This window comes from Nicotiana attenuata, chromosome 3 (assembly GCF_001879085.1).
Source record: "Nicotiana attenuata strain UT chromosome 3, NIATTr2, whole genome shotgun sequence".
Taxonomy (NCBI): domain Eukaryota; kingdom Viridiplantae; phylum Streptophyta; class Magnoliopsida; order Solanales; family Solanaceae; genus Nicotiana; species Nicotiana attenuata.
The window spans coordinates 68860992-68875784 of record NC_031991.1 but is presented as its reverse complement, the minus strand read 5'-3'; the positions used below and the strand labels follow the sequence as shown (position 1 = coordinate 68875784).

Here is a 14793-nt window from a genome sequence, read left to right as displayed (position 1 = left end):
AAATCTTACTAACCACGTTCTCTCTCTCTTTTTGCATACACTTTACTCTCTTCTCCCACAAACCCACGATTCATACCTCTTCTCCCACCCAAATTCGCTAGGTCTCCGCCATTATTGCTCCCCATTTCTTTTCTCTCTAATATCACTGTTCTAGAGCCGGTACAAGTGCTTGGGGTAAGTTTTTTAGATTCTTGCTTGGGGAAACTCAGTTTCAAACTCATCCCATCCGTCGATGGCAGTTCCTTATTGATTCTGTTTCCTCATGATGCGGCTAAACATTGGAATCAAGTTACTGCCAAACATTGGAATTAAGTTTTATTTAGTTTGGGTTTTGGTTATTTGAAGACGATGAAACAGTATTTGTGCTGCAAAAGATGTTTGGTTAGGGCTGCAACTCGACGAGACGACATTAGGGTTGTTCTTGAACAAAGATGACGAAGTTTGGGGCTGAACAACTTGAAGATTCTGTTACCTTTTTTAAGTGTATTTCAATGTATCTCGCTGTATTTCATTGTATTCATTGTCTTTTTTTCATTGTATTTCATTGTATCTCGTTGTATTCCATGTATCTCATTATATTTCGTGTATTTCATTGTATTCACTGTCTTTTTGTTTCATTGTATTTTAATGTATCCCGTTGTATTCTATGTATTCATATATTTTTTCAATTAATATAATTTATGTATTCAGATGTATTATATAATTTCTCTGAAGATTGCTATGTTTTTTAGGGTTTTTCCAGTTGAGAATCTTTTTTATAACCGGAAATACAAATTTTGTGTGTTATAATTGAATTTGTTGAGTTATATTAGTAGTCTATTATGTTAATTGATACACTTTCCGTTTTAAACAGTGTAATCCCCTGTTTCACGCCATGAATACAGTCGAATACAGTAATCTGTCCAGCTGTAATCCCATGTTTCACGCCATGAATACAGTCGAATACACTCGAATACAACAACTGATTAGCTGGACTTCCCTGATTCACGCCTATTTTTGCTACTGTACTCATAAATACAATAGCTTAAGTACATCAAATACATCATATAACCACAGAAAAGGTATCTATAACCCGTAATATAGCAAATGGCATCTATAAATGGCTAATTACTACTAAAAGATAGTGCTTTATGAAAATTTGAGATTTGCAGCCATACCCTATATTTATGTCACCTTTTAACCTGTACCCTATTCTTAAAAACTATTGATTTCGTAGCCAACTAACAAAAAATCCGTAATAATATGACCATTATACCCCTTCCAAAACATATAAAAGATGCATCACGCATAAATCAATTTACGGTTCTCCTCCATCATCCCGTCTCTCCTCAGATCGCCTCTCGCAAACCAGATTCAAATTCCAAATTCAAAATTACAAAATACATTGTAAGTAGTCAAATTCACCTTCAGAATTCAAAATAGCTTTTGAAACTCATTGAATTCATGATATATGTTTTCTGATTGATTGATTGATGTTGTTTGACGGATGAAACATGAACTCTTCACTGATATGCTGAATTTGCATTCTAAATCTATTTCACGTTGAATTCTAACATTCTAATCCGACAAATTCAAATATGCTGAAGTTTTCCATTGCATAATATGCGAATTTTTTTGGTTTATTTGCTAAACAAGCTGAGTTTTTACATATGCTGAAGTATTTGTCTTGCAGTTTAATCAAGCTGAAGTTATTTAGTTTATATGTAAAAACTTTAGGAAAACGAGCTGAAACATAGTTGCACTGGGCAAAAATAAAACATAAATTAAAATTTAATATTGCACAAAAACTATTGCATTGAGCTGAAACATAGCTGCATGAGATGCTGAAGTTTTTTAGTTCATCTTCAAAAACTTCAGCATAAAGTGCTGAAGTTCTTTAGTTAATCTTTAAAAACTTCAGAAGAACGAGCTGAAGTTTTCCTCCTGCACTGGGTAAAAATAAAACATAAATTAAAATTACATATTGCACAAACTTCAGCATGGGATGCTGAAGTTTTTTAGTTAATCTTTAAAAACTTCAGCAGAACGAGCTGAAGTTTTCCACTGCATAATATGCGGAATTTTTTGGTTTATTTGCTAAACAAGCTGAGTTTTTACATATGCTGTTGAAGTATTTGTCTTGTAGTTTAATCAAGCTGAAGTTATTTAGTACATATGTAAAAACTTTAGGAAAACGAGCTGAAACATAGCTGTACTGGGCAAAAATAAAACATAAATTAAAATTACATATTGCACAAAAACTTCAGCATGGGATGCTGATGTTTTTTAGTTAATCTTTAAAAACTTCAGCAGAACGAGCTGAAGTTTTCTTCCTACATTGGGTAAAAATAAATACATAAATTAAAATTTAATATTGAACAAAAACTTTAGCATGGGATGCTGAAGTTTTTTAGTTCATCTTTAAAAACTTCAGCAGAACGAGCTGAAGTTTTCCTCCTACACTGGGTAAAAATAAAAACATAAATTAAAATTTAATATTGAACAAAAACTTCAGCATGGGATGCTGAAGTTTTTTAGTTCATCTTTAAAAACTTCAGCAGAACGAGCTGAAGTTTTCCTCCTACACTGGGTAAAAATAAAACATAAATTAAAATTACATATTGAACAAAAATTTCAGAATGGGATGCTGAAGCTTTTTAGTTTATCTTAAAAAACTTCAGCAGAACGAGCTGAAGTTTTCTTCCTACACTGGGTAAAAATAAAAACATAAATTAAAATTTAATACTGAACAAAAACTTCAGTATGGGATGCTGATGTTTTTTAGTTTATCTTAAAAAACTTCAACAGAACGAGCTGAAGTTTTCCTCCTACACTGGGTAAAAATAGAACATAAATTAAAATTTAATATTGAACAAAAACTTCAGCATGGGATGCTGAAGTTTTTTAGTTCATTTTTAAAAATTTCAGCAGAACCAGCATGGGATGCTGAAGTTTTTTAGTTTTTCTTTAAAAACATCAGCAGAACCCGCTGAAGTCTTACTCCTACACTATGTATTTTATAATTTTTTTTGGAAATACTTCATACCAAAAAATGCTTAAGTTTTCCGGAATATGTAAAATATTTTTCATATAAGTTTTAGTATGCTGAAGTTTTTTTAGTACATCTGCTAAAACATGCTTAATATTTTGTCCTGTAATATGTAATTTTCGGATAAATTTTTGCTAATTCCTCTGTTATTTTTTAAGTTAAAAAGGATTTTAAGTTCATGCTAGAAAACTCAGCAAATGGAGCTGAAATTTTCCTCCTGCACTATGTATTTTATTATGATTTTTTGGAAAAACTTCATACCAAAAAATGTTTAATTTTCGGATTAGTTTTTGTTAATTCCTGCTGAAGTTACTTAGTTCATTTCCTCTATTATTTTTCGAGTATGAATAGAATTAATATTAAAAAAAACGCACAAAAAACTTAAAACAAAAACAGAACATTTCATTAAACATTAAAAAACATAAATTAAATTACATAAAAAAATAAAATTATAATCCTTTAACTAAAAGGATTATAGAAAAAAACAAAAATTAATCGTCCATATTATCATCATCATCGTTGTCACTCCCAGATGGACGATCGTCTTCATCAGCAAGATTATCAAATCTTGCAAACATCACAAGCGTATCAAGCTTGATGTTGATTTCTTGCAGCTCCCTGTCGTATTTCTCTATGACCTCATCAAGCTTCAACTCAAAAGCCTCAATGATGTCCTGTTTATGTAACGACCCGACCGGTCGTTTTGAGTTCTAGTGCTCCGTTCAGCATCCTGAGGCCATGAGCAGCTCCATTTCGGGCATTATGACTTGTACGCGTGGTCGGAATTGAATTTCGGGAAGTCCAGAGTTGATTTGGAAAGAGAATTCTCATTTCGGAAGCTTNAGTTTCGGAGAGTTTTGGGACACTTAGTCCCTAAATGAGAGTTTAAGTTTTAGAATTTGGACCGTAGTCGGAACAATGTGAAGTCGGCCTCAGAATGGAATTCCGTTGGTTCCGTTAGCTCCGTTGTGTGATTTCGGATTTAGGAGCGCGTTCGGATTGTGTTTTGGAAGTCCGTAGCTTATTTAGGCTTGAAATTCCGAAAGTTGAATTTTTGAAGTTTCCGGTTCGATAGTGAGATTTTGATCTAAGAGTCGGAATGGAATTCCAGAAGTTGGAGTAGCTCTGTAGTGTTGAATGTGACGTGTGTGCAAAATTTCAGGTCATTTGGACGAGGTTTGATAGACTTTTTGATCGAAAGCGTAATTCGGAAGTTTTTGGAATTCTTAGGCTTGAATTCGATGATGATTCGATGTTTCGATGTTATTTTAGGTGTTTTAAGAATTGGTATAAGTTTGGATAGTGATATATGACTTGTTCGTGCTTTTGGTTGAGGTCCCGGGGGCCTCGGGATGATTTCAGATGGTTAACGGAAGAGTTAGGAATTTGGTTTGGCAGCTGAAGCTTTTCCATTGCTGTCATAACCGCACCTGCGGTTAGGGGACCGCAGGTGCGGACTCGCAGAAGTGTCACGACCCCAGTTCGCCCTCCGTAAACTATCGTGATGGCACCTAGTCTCTACGACTAGGTAAGCCTAACAAATGCGGACAAAGAAACAATTTCGGAAAGAAAGTAATTTAAAAACCGAGATGACAAAGTTGAATAGTGTTTAAGGTGCCGCCTGGCATATCACTGTACAAAATCTCAATCTAACACTCCCAAAATCCGGAACCCCATAAATCACAAGCTAAAAGATTACATAATAAGGTCTAACTCCAGAAATATCTACCAACAAGGGAAATACAGAAAAAGGCTATACTAGTACTGAGAATAGAAAGGGACTCTTCGGTCTGCGGACGCGGCAGATATACCTCGGAGTCTCTACAAAGCACCTCGCCTCAAGCGTGATAAGACTGAGTGGAAGTACCTGGATCTGCGCATGAAAAACATGCGCAGGAAGGGCATGAGTACACCATAGCGGTACTCAGTAAGTGCCAAGCCTAACCTCGATTGGGTAGTGACGAGGAAAGTCAGGGCCCTACTGAGGTTAAATGAAATACAAGGTATAACAGTATAGAATAAGACAATATAGTTAAGTGCAACAGTAAGAAGTAACACGGGATAGAAAGAACAACAACGGCTATAACATAGACAAATAATCACGGAAAGGAATATAGCTCACACAGAGATAACAACCTGGGATCTCCCAGGATACCGTCCTGTAGTCCCAAATATAAATATCCAGTGGATCTCCCGGGAAATCGTCCCGTAGTCCAACCCATAGTGCGCGGGAATCTACCGGAATCCCGATCCGTAGTCCCTAATGTAAATACTCAGTACTGTGGGAATCTACTGGGTGCAATCCCGTAGTTCCAATGTAAAAGTGCAGGGGGATCTCCCTGAATACAAATCCGTAGTCCCAAAGTAAACATACAGGGGGATCTCCCCGGATACCGTCCCGTAGTCCCAAAGTAAACACACAGCAACAACACGAAGAATACACAATTCAATTCAAATTCGATACCAAGGTAAAGCGGGTATTTCTAGCCTAGCATGCTGCACATAATCCAAATAAGAAAGTTTGAGTAAGTAAAGCAATTAAGTCAATTAGACATGCTTCCCTAAGCTAACGACATGCTTAAATTGTGAGTAGTATAAACAGGAAAAGAAACACAATTCTAAGTACTTAATGAAAACCGGATTTTTCAACAATTAGCACAAGTACGCACTCGTCACCTTACGTACAAGGAATTTCAAACATCAATAATACCAAATCCTAAGGGGAGTTTCCCTCATACAAGGTTAGACAAGCCACTTACCTCGAACCGGCTCAAAATCAACCCGAAACTACGCTCTTGCCACGAGTACTCGACTCCAAATGGCCCAAATCTATTCAATTCAATTGCATAATGTAAATAACACTTCAAGTAACTGATTCTACAAATAAATTCTAAGCTAATACGCGAAATTAGGTAAAATGACCAAAATGCCCTCCGGGTCCACGTCTCGGAATCGGGTAAAATTTATAAATTCGGAATCCTCACACTCTCGCGAGTTCATCCATACCAAGAGTACAAAAATCGGACCTCAAATTGTCCTTCAAATCACCACTCAAACTCTCCAATTAACCAAGCCCTAGTTTCATCAATATTTACCCACAATTTTCCATATATTTCAAGCCTAATCAATGACATAACACCATAGAAACGAGTTTTATGTTCAAAAATCTTACCTCAATGAAGTTCCCTTGAATTCCCTCTTCAAAAATCGCCCAAAAGCTCCAAAAATCGATTTAAAATGGTGAAGAAAGTCTGAAAATCGCGAGGGATGAAATATATACTTTCTGACCCAGGGATTCCGCACCTGCGGTCCATTTTCTGCTTTTGCGGCCCCGCTTCTGCGGTCTAACCAACCGCACCTGCGGTTTTCACTTAAAGGGCCATTTTCGCATCTGCGCTAAAATTCCTGCACCTGCGCTATCGTAGGTGCGCTCCCTTAACCGCTTCTGCGGTTCCAGCTGATTCCCTCTTGGCCGCATCTGCGGGAGTCGCACCTGCGGCCTCCCAATCGCAGATGCAGTTATGACAGCAACCATAAAACGTTAGCTGCCGAACTCAACTCCAAATCCTTCCGTTAACCATCCGAAATCCCCCCGAGGCCCCCGGGACCTCAACCAAAAGCACAAACAAGTCATATACCACTATTCAAACTTATATCAATCTTCAAAACACCTCAAACAACATCGAATCAACCAAATCACATTGGATTCAAGCCTAAGTTTCAAAAATCTTTCGAATTCCGCTTTTGATCAAAAAGTCTATCTGTGACGACCCGGCCAGTCGTTTTTAGAATTTACGCCCCGATCCCCTATTAACTGCTTTCTTCGTGTTTGTTTCTGCTAATTTGATTCGCCGGGATGTTTGGTTTTGAGTTTCGGAGTATTTTGGGACACTTAATCCCTTAATGAGAGCTTAAGTTTTGGAAATTGGACCGTAGTCGGAGCAGTGTAAAGACGGCCTCGAAATTGAATTCCGATGGTTCCGTTAGCTCCGTTGGGTGATTTCAGGTTTAGGAGCGTGTTCGGATTGTGTTTTGGAGGCCCATAGCTCATTTAGGCTTGAAATGCCGAAAGTTGAATTTTTGAAGTTTCCGGTTCGATAGTGAGATTTTGATCCGAGGGTCAGAATGGAATTCCAAAAGTTGGAGTAGCTCCGTATTGTTGAACGAGGTTTGATAGACTTTTTGATCGAAAGCGTAATTTGAGAGTTTTTGAAGTTCTTAGGCTTGAATCTGATGCAAATTTGGTGTTTTGATGTTGTTTTGAGCTTTCCTAAGGTTGGAGCAAGTTTGAATGATGTTTTAGGATTGGTTGGCATGTTTGGTTGGGGTCCCAGGGGTGGGTGTGTTTGGGATGCTCAACGGGTCATTTTGGAACTTAGGAAAATTGCAGAAAATTGCAGCAACCCAGTTCTGGTTTCCTTCTTCGCGTTCGCGAAGAGGAGCTGGGGCTGGGGGAGGTTTAATGCTTCGCGTTCGTGAAGGTTCTCCCGCGTTCGCGAAGCTGGGAGGTCTTATACCTACGCGTTCGCGATGGTGTTCCCGCGTTCGCGTGGGAGGAGGAGATGGTGCATCGCGTTCGCGACTAGGGCATCGCGTTCGCGATGAAGGAAAGCTGGACCAAGCGGAGTTGTGCTTCGCGAACGCGAGGGTCCTTCCGCGTTCGCGATGAAGGAAATATCTGGGCAGTATTTAAATAGCCAATCCGCGACCCTTCTTCATTTTTCTAACATTTTTGAACGGGGTTGAAGCTTTTGAGGGAGATTTTTGAGGAAACCAAAGGGGAATCACTTGGAGGTAATATTATTGAATTCATAGCTAGTTTATATGTGATTAAAGGTCTAATTAGTGGTGAAAATTTTGGGGAAGATCAGTGCAAAATGGGTAATTAGGGCTTGAGATTAAGAGACCTTAAAAGGGGTATTTGAGGGGTCAATTGAACTCTGATTTCAGTGTTGTTGATATGTATAGACTCGTGAGAGTATGAGAATTCTGAAAATGTAAATTTTACCCAATTTCGAGATGTGGGCCCGAGGGGAGTTTTGGTCATTTCACCTAATTTCACGTATTAGCTTAGAATTTATTTGTAGAATCAGTTATTTGAAGTATTATTTACATTATGCAATTGAATTGAATAGATTTGGGCCATTTGGAGTCGAATACTCGTGGCAAGAACGTGATTTCGGGTTGATTTGGAGCCGGTTCGAGGTAAGTGGCTTGTCTAACCTTGTGTAGGGGAAACTCCCCTTAGGATTTGGTATTATTGATGTTTGAAATGCCTTGTACGTAAGGTGACGAGTGCGTACTTGTGCTAATTGTTGAAAAATCCGGTTTCCATTAAGTACTTAGAATTGTGTTTTCCTTTCCTGTTTACACTACTTGCAAGTTAAGCCTGTTGTTAGCTTAGGGAAGTATGTCTAATTGATTTAACTGCTTATTTGTTCTACTGCCCTATTTGAATTATGTACAACATGCTAGGTTAGAAATACATGCTTTACCTTGGTGTGAAATTTGATTGAATTGAGTATTCTTCTTGTTGCTGCCGTGTATTTACTTTGGGACTACGTGACGGTATCCCGGGAGATCCCCCTGTATGTTTACTTTAGGACTACGGATTTGTATTCCGGGAGATCCCCCCTGCACTTTTACATTGGAACTACGGGATTGCACCCGGTAGATTCCCCCAGTATTGAGTATTTATATTTGGGACTACGAATGTGGTATTCCGGTAGATCCCTGCGCGTTTATGAGTTGGACTACGGGACTGCACCCAAGAGATCCACTAGATATTTATATTTGGGGACTACAGGACGGTATCCTGGGAGATCCCCTGGTCGTTACCTCTGCGTTGAGATGTATTTGTTTTCCGTGATTACTTTGTTTCTGTTAAAGTTGTTGTTGTTCTTCTATCCTGTGTTACCTTTTACTGTTGCACTTAAGTATACTTTCTCATTTTACACTGTTATTATATCTTGTATTTCCTTTAACCTCAGTAGGGCCCCGACCTTCCTCATCACTACCCGACCGAGGTTAGGCTTGGCACTTACTGAGTACCGCTGTGGTGTACTCATGCCCTTCCTGCGCATGTTTTTCATGTATAGATCCAGGTACTGCTAATCAGACTCATCATGCTTGAGGCGAGGCGTTTGTAGAGACTCCGAGGTATATCTGCCGCGTCCGCAGACCGAAGAGTCCCTTTCTACTCTTCCCTTGAGTATTAGCCCTTCTGTATTTCCTTTCTTGTTTAGATATTCTGGAGTTAGATACTTGTAGACATTCAAAAGCTTGTGATCATGAGATTTCGGGTTTTGGGAAATGGTATTAGTTTCAAGAGTTGATATTGTGTATGCCGAGCGGCATTTCAAACACTGTTTTATTTCACTATTTTGGTTTTTAATTATTTCTTCCGCAAATTTTGTTTATTTTCCGCATTGTTAGGCTTACCTAGTTGTAGAGACTAGGTGTCGTCACGATGGTTCACGGAGGGCGAAACGGGGTCGTGACACTATCAAACCACGTCCGAATGACCTGAAATTTTGCACACACATCATATTCGACACTACGGAGCTACTCCAACTTCAGGAATTCCATTCCGACCCTTAGATCAAAATCTCACTATCGAACCGGAAACTTCAAATATTCCACTTTTGGCATTTCAAGCCTAAATAAGCTACGAACCTCCAAAACACAATCTGAACACGCTCCTAAACCCGAAATCACCCAACGGAGCTAACGGAACCAACGGAATTCCATTCTGAGGCCGTCTTCACACTGCTCCGACTATGGTCCAAATTCTAAAGCTTAAACTCTCATTTAGGGACTAAGTGTCCCAAAACTCTCCGAAACTCCAAATAAATCCTCCCGGCAACTCACATTAGCAGAAATAAAAACGGGTAATGTAGTTAATAGGGGATCGAGGCGTAATTTCTTAAAACGACCGGCCGGGTCGTTACATCCTCTCACACTTAAACATTCGTTCGTCCTCGAACGAGCATAGAGACATACCTGAAGTAGTGAAAAGATGAGGGTAACGGCTGCGCATATCCTGCTCGGTCTCCCAGGTCGCCTCCTCGACCGGCTGACCTCGCCACCGAACCTTCACAGATGCAATGTTCTTTGACCTCAGCTTTCGAATCTGCCTGTCCAATATCGCCACTGGCTCCTCAACATAAGATAGATCCTTGTCCAACTGGACTGAACTGAAATCCAACACGTGCAACGGGTCACCGTGATATCTCCGGAGCATCGAAACATGAAATACCGGGTGAACTCCTGCTAGGCTGGGAGGTAAGGCAAGTTCATAGGCGACCCCCCAACACGCCTCAATATCTCAAAAGGGCTAATAAACCTCGGACTCAGCTTCCCTTTCTTCCCAAATCTCATAACGCCCTTCATAGGCGAAACCCGAAGCAAAACCCGCTCTCCAACCATGTAGGAAACATCACGAACCTTCCGTTCCGAATAACTCTTCTGTCTGGACTGGGCTATACGGAGTCTGTCCTGAATCACCTTGACCTTCTCCAAAGCATCCTGAACCAGGTCTGTGCCCAATAATCTAGCCTCACCTGGCTTCAAACCAAACCCACCGGGAATCTACACTGCCTACCATATAAAGCCTCATACGGTGCCATCTGAATGCTGGATTGATAACTGTTGTTGCAGGCAAACTCCGCCAATGGAAAGAACTGATCCCAAGACCCTCCAAACTCAATCACACATGCACGGAGCATATCCTTAAGAATCTGAATAGTGCGCTCGGACTGTCCGTCCGTCTGAGGGTGAAATGTTGTACTCAACTCCACCGGAGTACCTAACTCATGTTGTACGGCCCTCCAGAACTGTGATGTGAACTGAGTACCCCCTATCTGGAAAATGATGGAAAACCTAGAATACCATACAGACGGACAAATCTCCCCGGGATACTAAAATCTACCGCCAAACCGCTCCGAAGAATACGGTAGTACTCACAAGAATGAAATGCGCGAACTTGGTCACCCGATCCACAATCACCCAAATGGCATCGAACTTCCTCGAAGTCCGTGGGAGCCCAACTACGAAGTCCACGGTGATTCGCTCCCACTTCCACTCCAGAATCTCTATCTGCTGAAGCAATCCACCCTGTCTCTGGTGCTCATACTTCACCTGCTGACAATTGAGGCACCGAGCTACAAACCCAACTATATCTTTCTTCATCCGCCTCCACCAATAGTGCTGTCTCAAATCCTGGTACATCTTTGCGGCACCTGGATGGATGGAGTGCCGCGAACTGTGGGCCTCCTCTAGAATCAACTCTCGAAGCCCATCGACATTGGGTACGCAAACTCGAGCCTGCATCCTCAATACCCCATCATGGGATTTGACCCAAGGGGTGCCTCTTCGAATCTTGCTCTTTGACTGGCCCAGATTCGAATGTGACCTTCCTTGTCACAGCTGAATTCAAGGAGAGATTAATTTGCAAGCGCGATCTTCTAAAATGGAGTGTCCATGATTGGCAATCCGATTTCCCTTGATTGAGGACGAGTCAATCTGCTTCTTGATTGATCATTAATGCAATAACGGAATCTTCATTCTTTCCTTATTTTGAATCCAGTAGCAATCTTGCTGAGCATCTTCATTCTTTCCTTTTTGTTTGTCCTGAAAATATAACATAAGATAATATTGTCATCATTGAAACTTAAACTTAAACCTATCAATCTCCCCCTTTTTGATGATGACAATCAAGAAGGAGCAAACAGATTAAAGTAAATTAAGATACTTCCCTTTTAAGAAGTTGCTCCCCCTGAGTTAGTGCTTCCCTTGAGATTCAATTGTTCCTATGTTTTGAATGATGTGCCCATATCTCCCCTGAGTGTTTACTCACATATTTTCTCCTCCTTTTACATCAATCAAAAAGGAAAGAGTAATACAATATACAGAAACACAAAGCAATATAATGTACATACTAAAAGGGGTTAGAGCGGTAGAGTCTTCAGCAGAGGCTTAAGATAGTACAGACCAAAAAATAATTGTCTAAAGGACACCATAAAAAAAACAGCAAAAAAAAAAAAAAGTTGTTTGTCACAACAACAACACAACCAGAGATTTAATGTCATCCCAGAAAGTATTTGAGGGTGTTGATCACTTTGGTGCAGAAGGAGTCATAGGAGTTTTCAACATCCCTGACGAGCTTGTCCATCTTTTCAGTCATGAAATTGAAGGCCCTGGTTCTATGTCTCCTTGTAGCTCCTATGTCTATCCGAAGCTTTGCGATGTCTGAACCTGTCTCCTTAGTGATATCTCTGATCTTATCTACCTGTTCTTTCATTTCCATAAGCAACAGCTTGACTCCATCAAGGTGTTGTTGAATTTGTTGAAAGTTCGGAGAGGTAGTCGACTGAGAGACCGGTTGATCAGCTTATACATCACCCGGAGCTGGAGCACGTTCAACCTTGGTTCGCTTAACCCATCCACTTTCACCCTATGAATATCCCATCATAGAGAATGCAATTTTATCATAAGTACTGGAGATGTGCTTAGGCGTGAAGGGTGCCAAGTCTACCTTCATAACTTCCAGGATAAGAGAGATAAGAATACCATAGGGCAGACAAGCAGCAGAGGAGGAAATATCCCTGATACTCTCAAGCATATACTGACGAATCCTTACAAACCAATCAAGACGCTTATTGTTGACCAGACGGTAGAGGATAAAGATATCTCTAGTGGACAAAGAACTTAGGGACCCAGACCTGGGAAGGAGAGTGGTGGCAATCATGTGGGCCAAAACACGGTGTTCAAACTTCAGATTTTTTGGGGCCAATGTCAGGAGGGTTATCAGACAAGAAAATTTTTGCTTCTTCAAGAGACACTTCAAAGTCTTTGGGCCAAGAATTTTGGACAAACACATCATACCCACTAAATTTGGCAGAGAATTTTTTTTCACATTGGTAGGAGTCCAACACAATTCTAGTTCCCAAGACCATAGATTCTAAGTCATATATCATTCACAAACAGATTTTCATAAAACATTCTCACAGGTTCTTCATATACAGAATTTCCAAGAGTGTCAAACAGAGCGAAAAGGTGCTGAAAATCAAAAATTGCAGTTACATCACAATGAACACTTCGCATAAGAGAGAGAGTTACAAAGCATCCATAAGCCATGGATTTTGACTTATAGGACTCAAACTTTGCCTTTTCACTGGGGCCATAGAAGATCAGCTTGTCTTCTGGACCAAAATCCAAGCGTTCTACCTTGCCCTTTTTGCATGCAGCCTTTTTGGGGGTTTGCTCCATGGGTCTTTTTCCGGCCTTTTTCTGGCTGATAGGGTGATTTTCAGATGAGGCACTGCTATCATTGTCAGTTTTGAGAAAGTCTGAGTCAATGGATGATTCTACATCCATAGGTTCTTTTGTATTGAGAGGTTTTTGAAACCTATGGCTTCGTCTAGTTGCAGAGGAAGGATTTCTTTTGGCCATCGAGAAATCGGTGGTTTGGTAGATACTGAGAAGAGTATTTGGATATGGAAGGTTTTTAACAAGAGATTTGAGATAAGTGAAAGGGCGTCTTGGTTACTGGAAGGGTCAAATACAGACGGAGGTGATGGTTTTGAATGACTGCAAGTAATAATTACACCTCCACAGTAAAATTAATTAGTACACGGATAATTTAGGAAATAAAACATACTGAAAGCGTGTAAAATAATTTAACCATTTTAAAAAAATTTGGTTTACAATTTTGGCAAAATGCCAATCTTTTTTCGAAGGATGCAAAATCTTTCTTCTAAAAGAGGTTTAGTGAAAATATCAACAAGTTGAGAACCAATGTTAATAAACTCTAATGTAATATCACCTTATGCAACATGATCACGAATAAATGATGTTTAATTTCTATATGCTTTGCTCTAGAATGATGCACAGAATTTTTAGATAAGCAGATAGCACTGGTGTTGTCACAAAAAATAGGAGTGGCAGTAAGACATAAATCATAATCAAGGAGTTGATGCATAATCCATAAAATTTGTGTACAACAACTTCCAACAGCTAGGTATTCTACCTTAGTTGTTGAAAGAGCAACACAATTTTGTTTCTTGCTGTGCCAAGATACTAAGGCATTTCCCAGCAATTGACATGTCCCACTGGTACTTTTCCTATCAGTTTTGCCTCCTGCAAAATCAGCATCTGAAAAGCCTCTCAAGGAGAAATTGTTAGTATGATCATACCATAGTCCTAATTCAGTAGTACCAATTAAATATCTAATTATGCGTTTAACCACAGTCAAATGGGATTCCTTAGGAGCTGACTGAAATCTAGCACATTTACATACACTAAATATAATATCTGGTCGACTAGCAGTTAAATAAAGTAGAGATCCAATCATTCCTCTATACATGGCTTCATCAACCATTTTTCCATTTCTGTCTTCATCTAGCACAATAGTTGGACTCAAAGGAGTGCCAATAGCCTTAGCATTTTCCATTCCAAACTTTTTGATAAGCTCCTTGATATACTGCTAAATATGAATTTTAGCCTATCTTATGCTCTCTTTTGCTTAGGTTTTGGATAAAAAACGTGTAAAAAGTATTTCCGAAAACTGACCTAATGTGATTGTCTGCAGGGTTTGGTCAAAATGAGGCAAGAAATCCAAAATCAACTCATGAAGGAGTTAAAATTGCACAAGTTCACAGCTGAGATAAAAGCGCTGACCGTGAAGACACAAAAGTGAAGAAACACGGTCCGTGCTTATTTTGCGCGGCCGCGGAAGTCCTTACGCTGAGGCGCTTATTATTTCG

General features: G+C 39.7%; 1 protein-coding gene across 1 annotated transcript; it reads right to left on the bottom strand.

Moving 5' to 3' along the window:
* On the bottom strand, positions 13885 to 14480 carry LOC109224472 (uncharacterized mitochondrial protein AtMg00240-like). The gene is made up of 2 exons (XM_019389049.1): positions 14058 to 14480; positions 13885 to 13905 (listed from the first exon to the last, which is right to left on the bottom strand). Exons 1-2 carry the CDS (start codon positions 14478 to 14480, stop codon positions 13885 to 13887), a joined length of 444 nt encoding a protein of 147 aa, XP_019244594.1.

Bases quoted from the DNA above. Each gene is read 5' to 3' on its own strand.
- LOC109224472 (XM_019389049.1), bottom strand. From the start codon at position 14,480: ATGGAAAATGCTAAGGCTATTGGCACTCCTTTGAGTCCAACTATTGTG. The intron at 13,906-14,057 runs GTAGAATACCTA...GCATCATTCTAG, and splicing joins TTGCTCTTTCAACAACTAAG to AGCAAAGCATATAGAAATTA.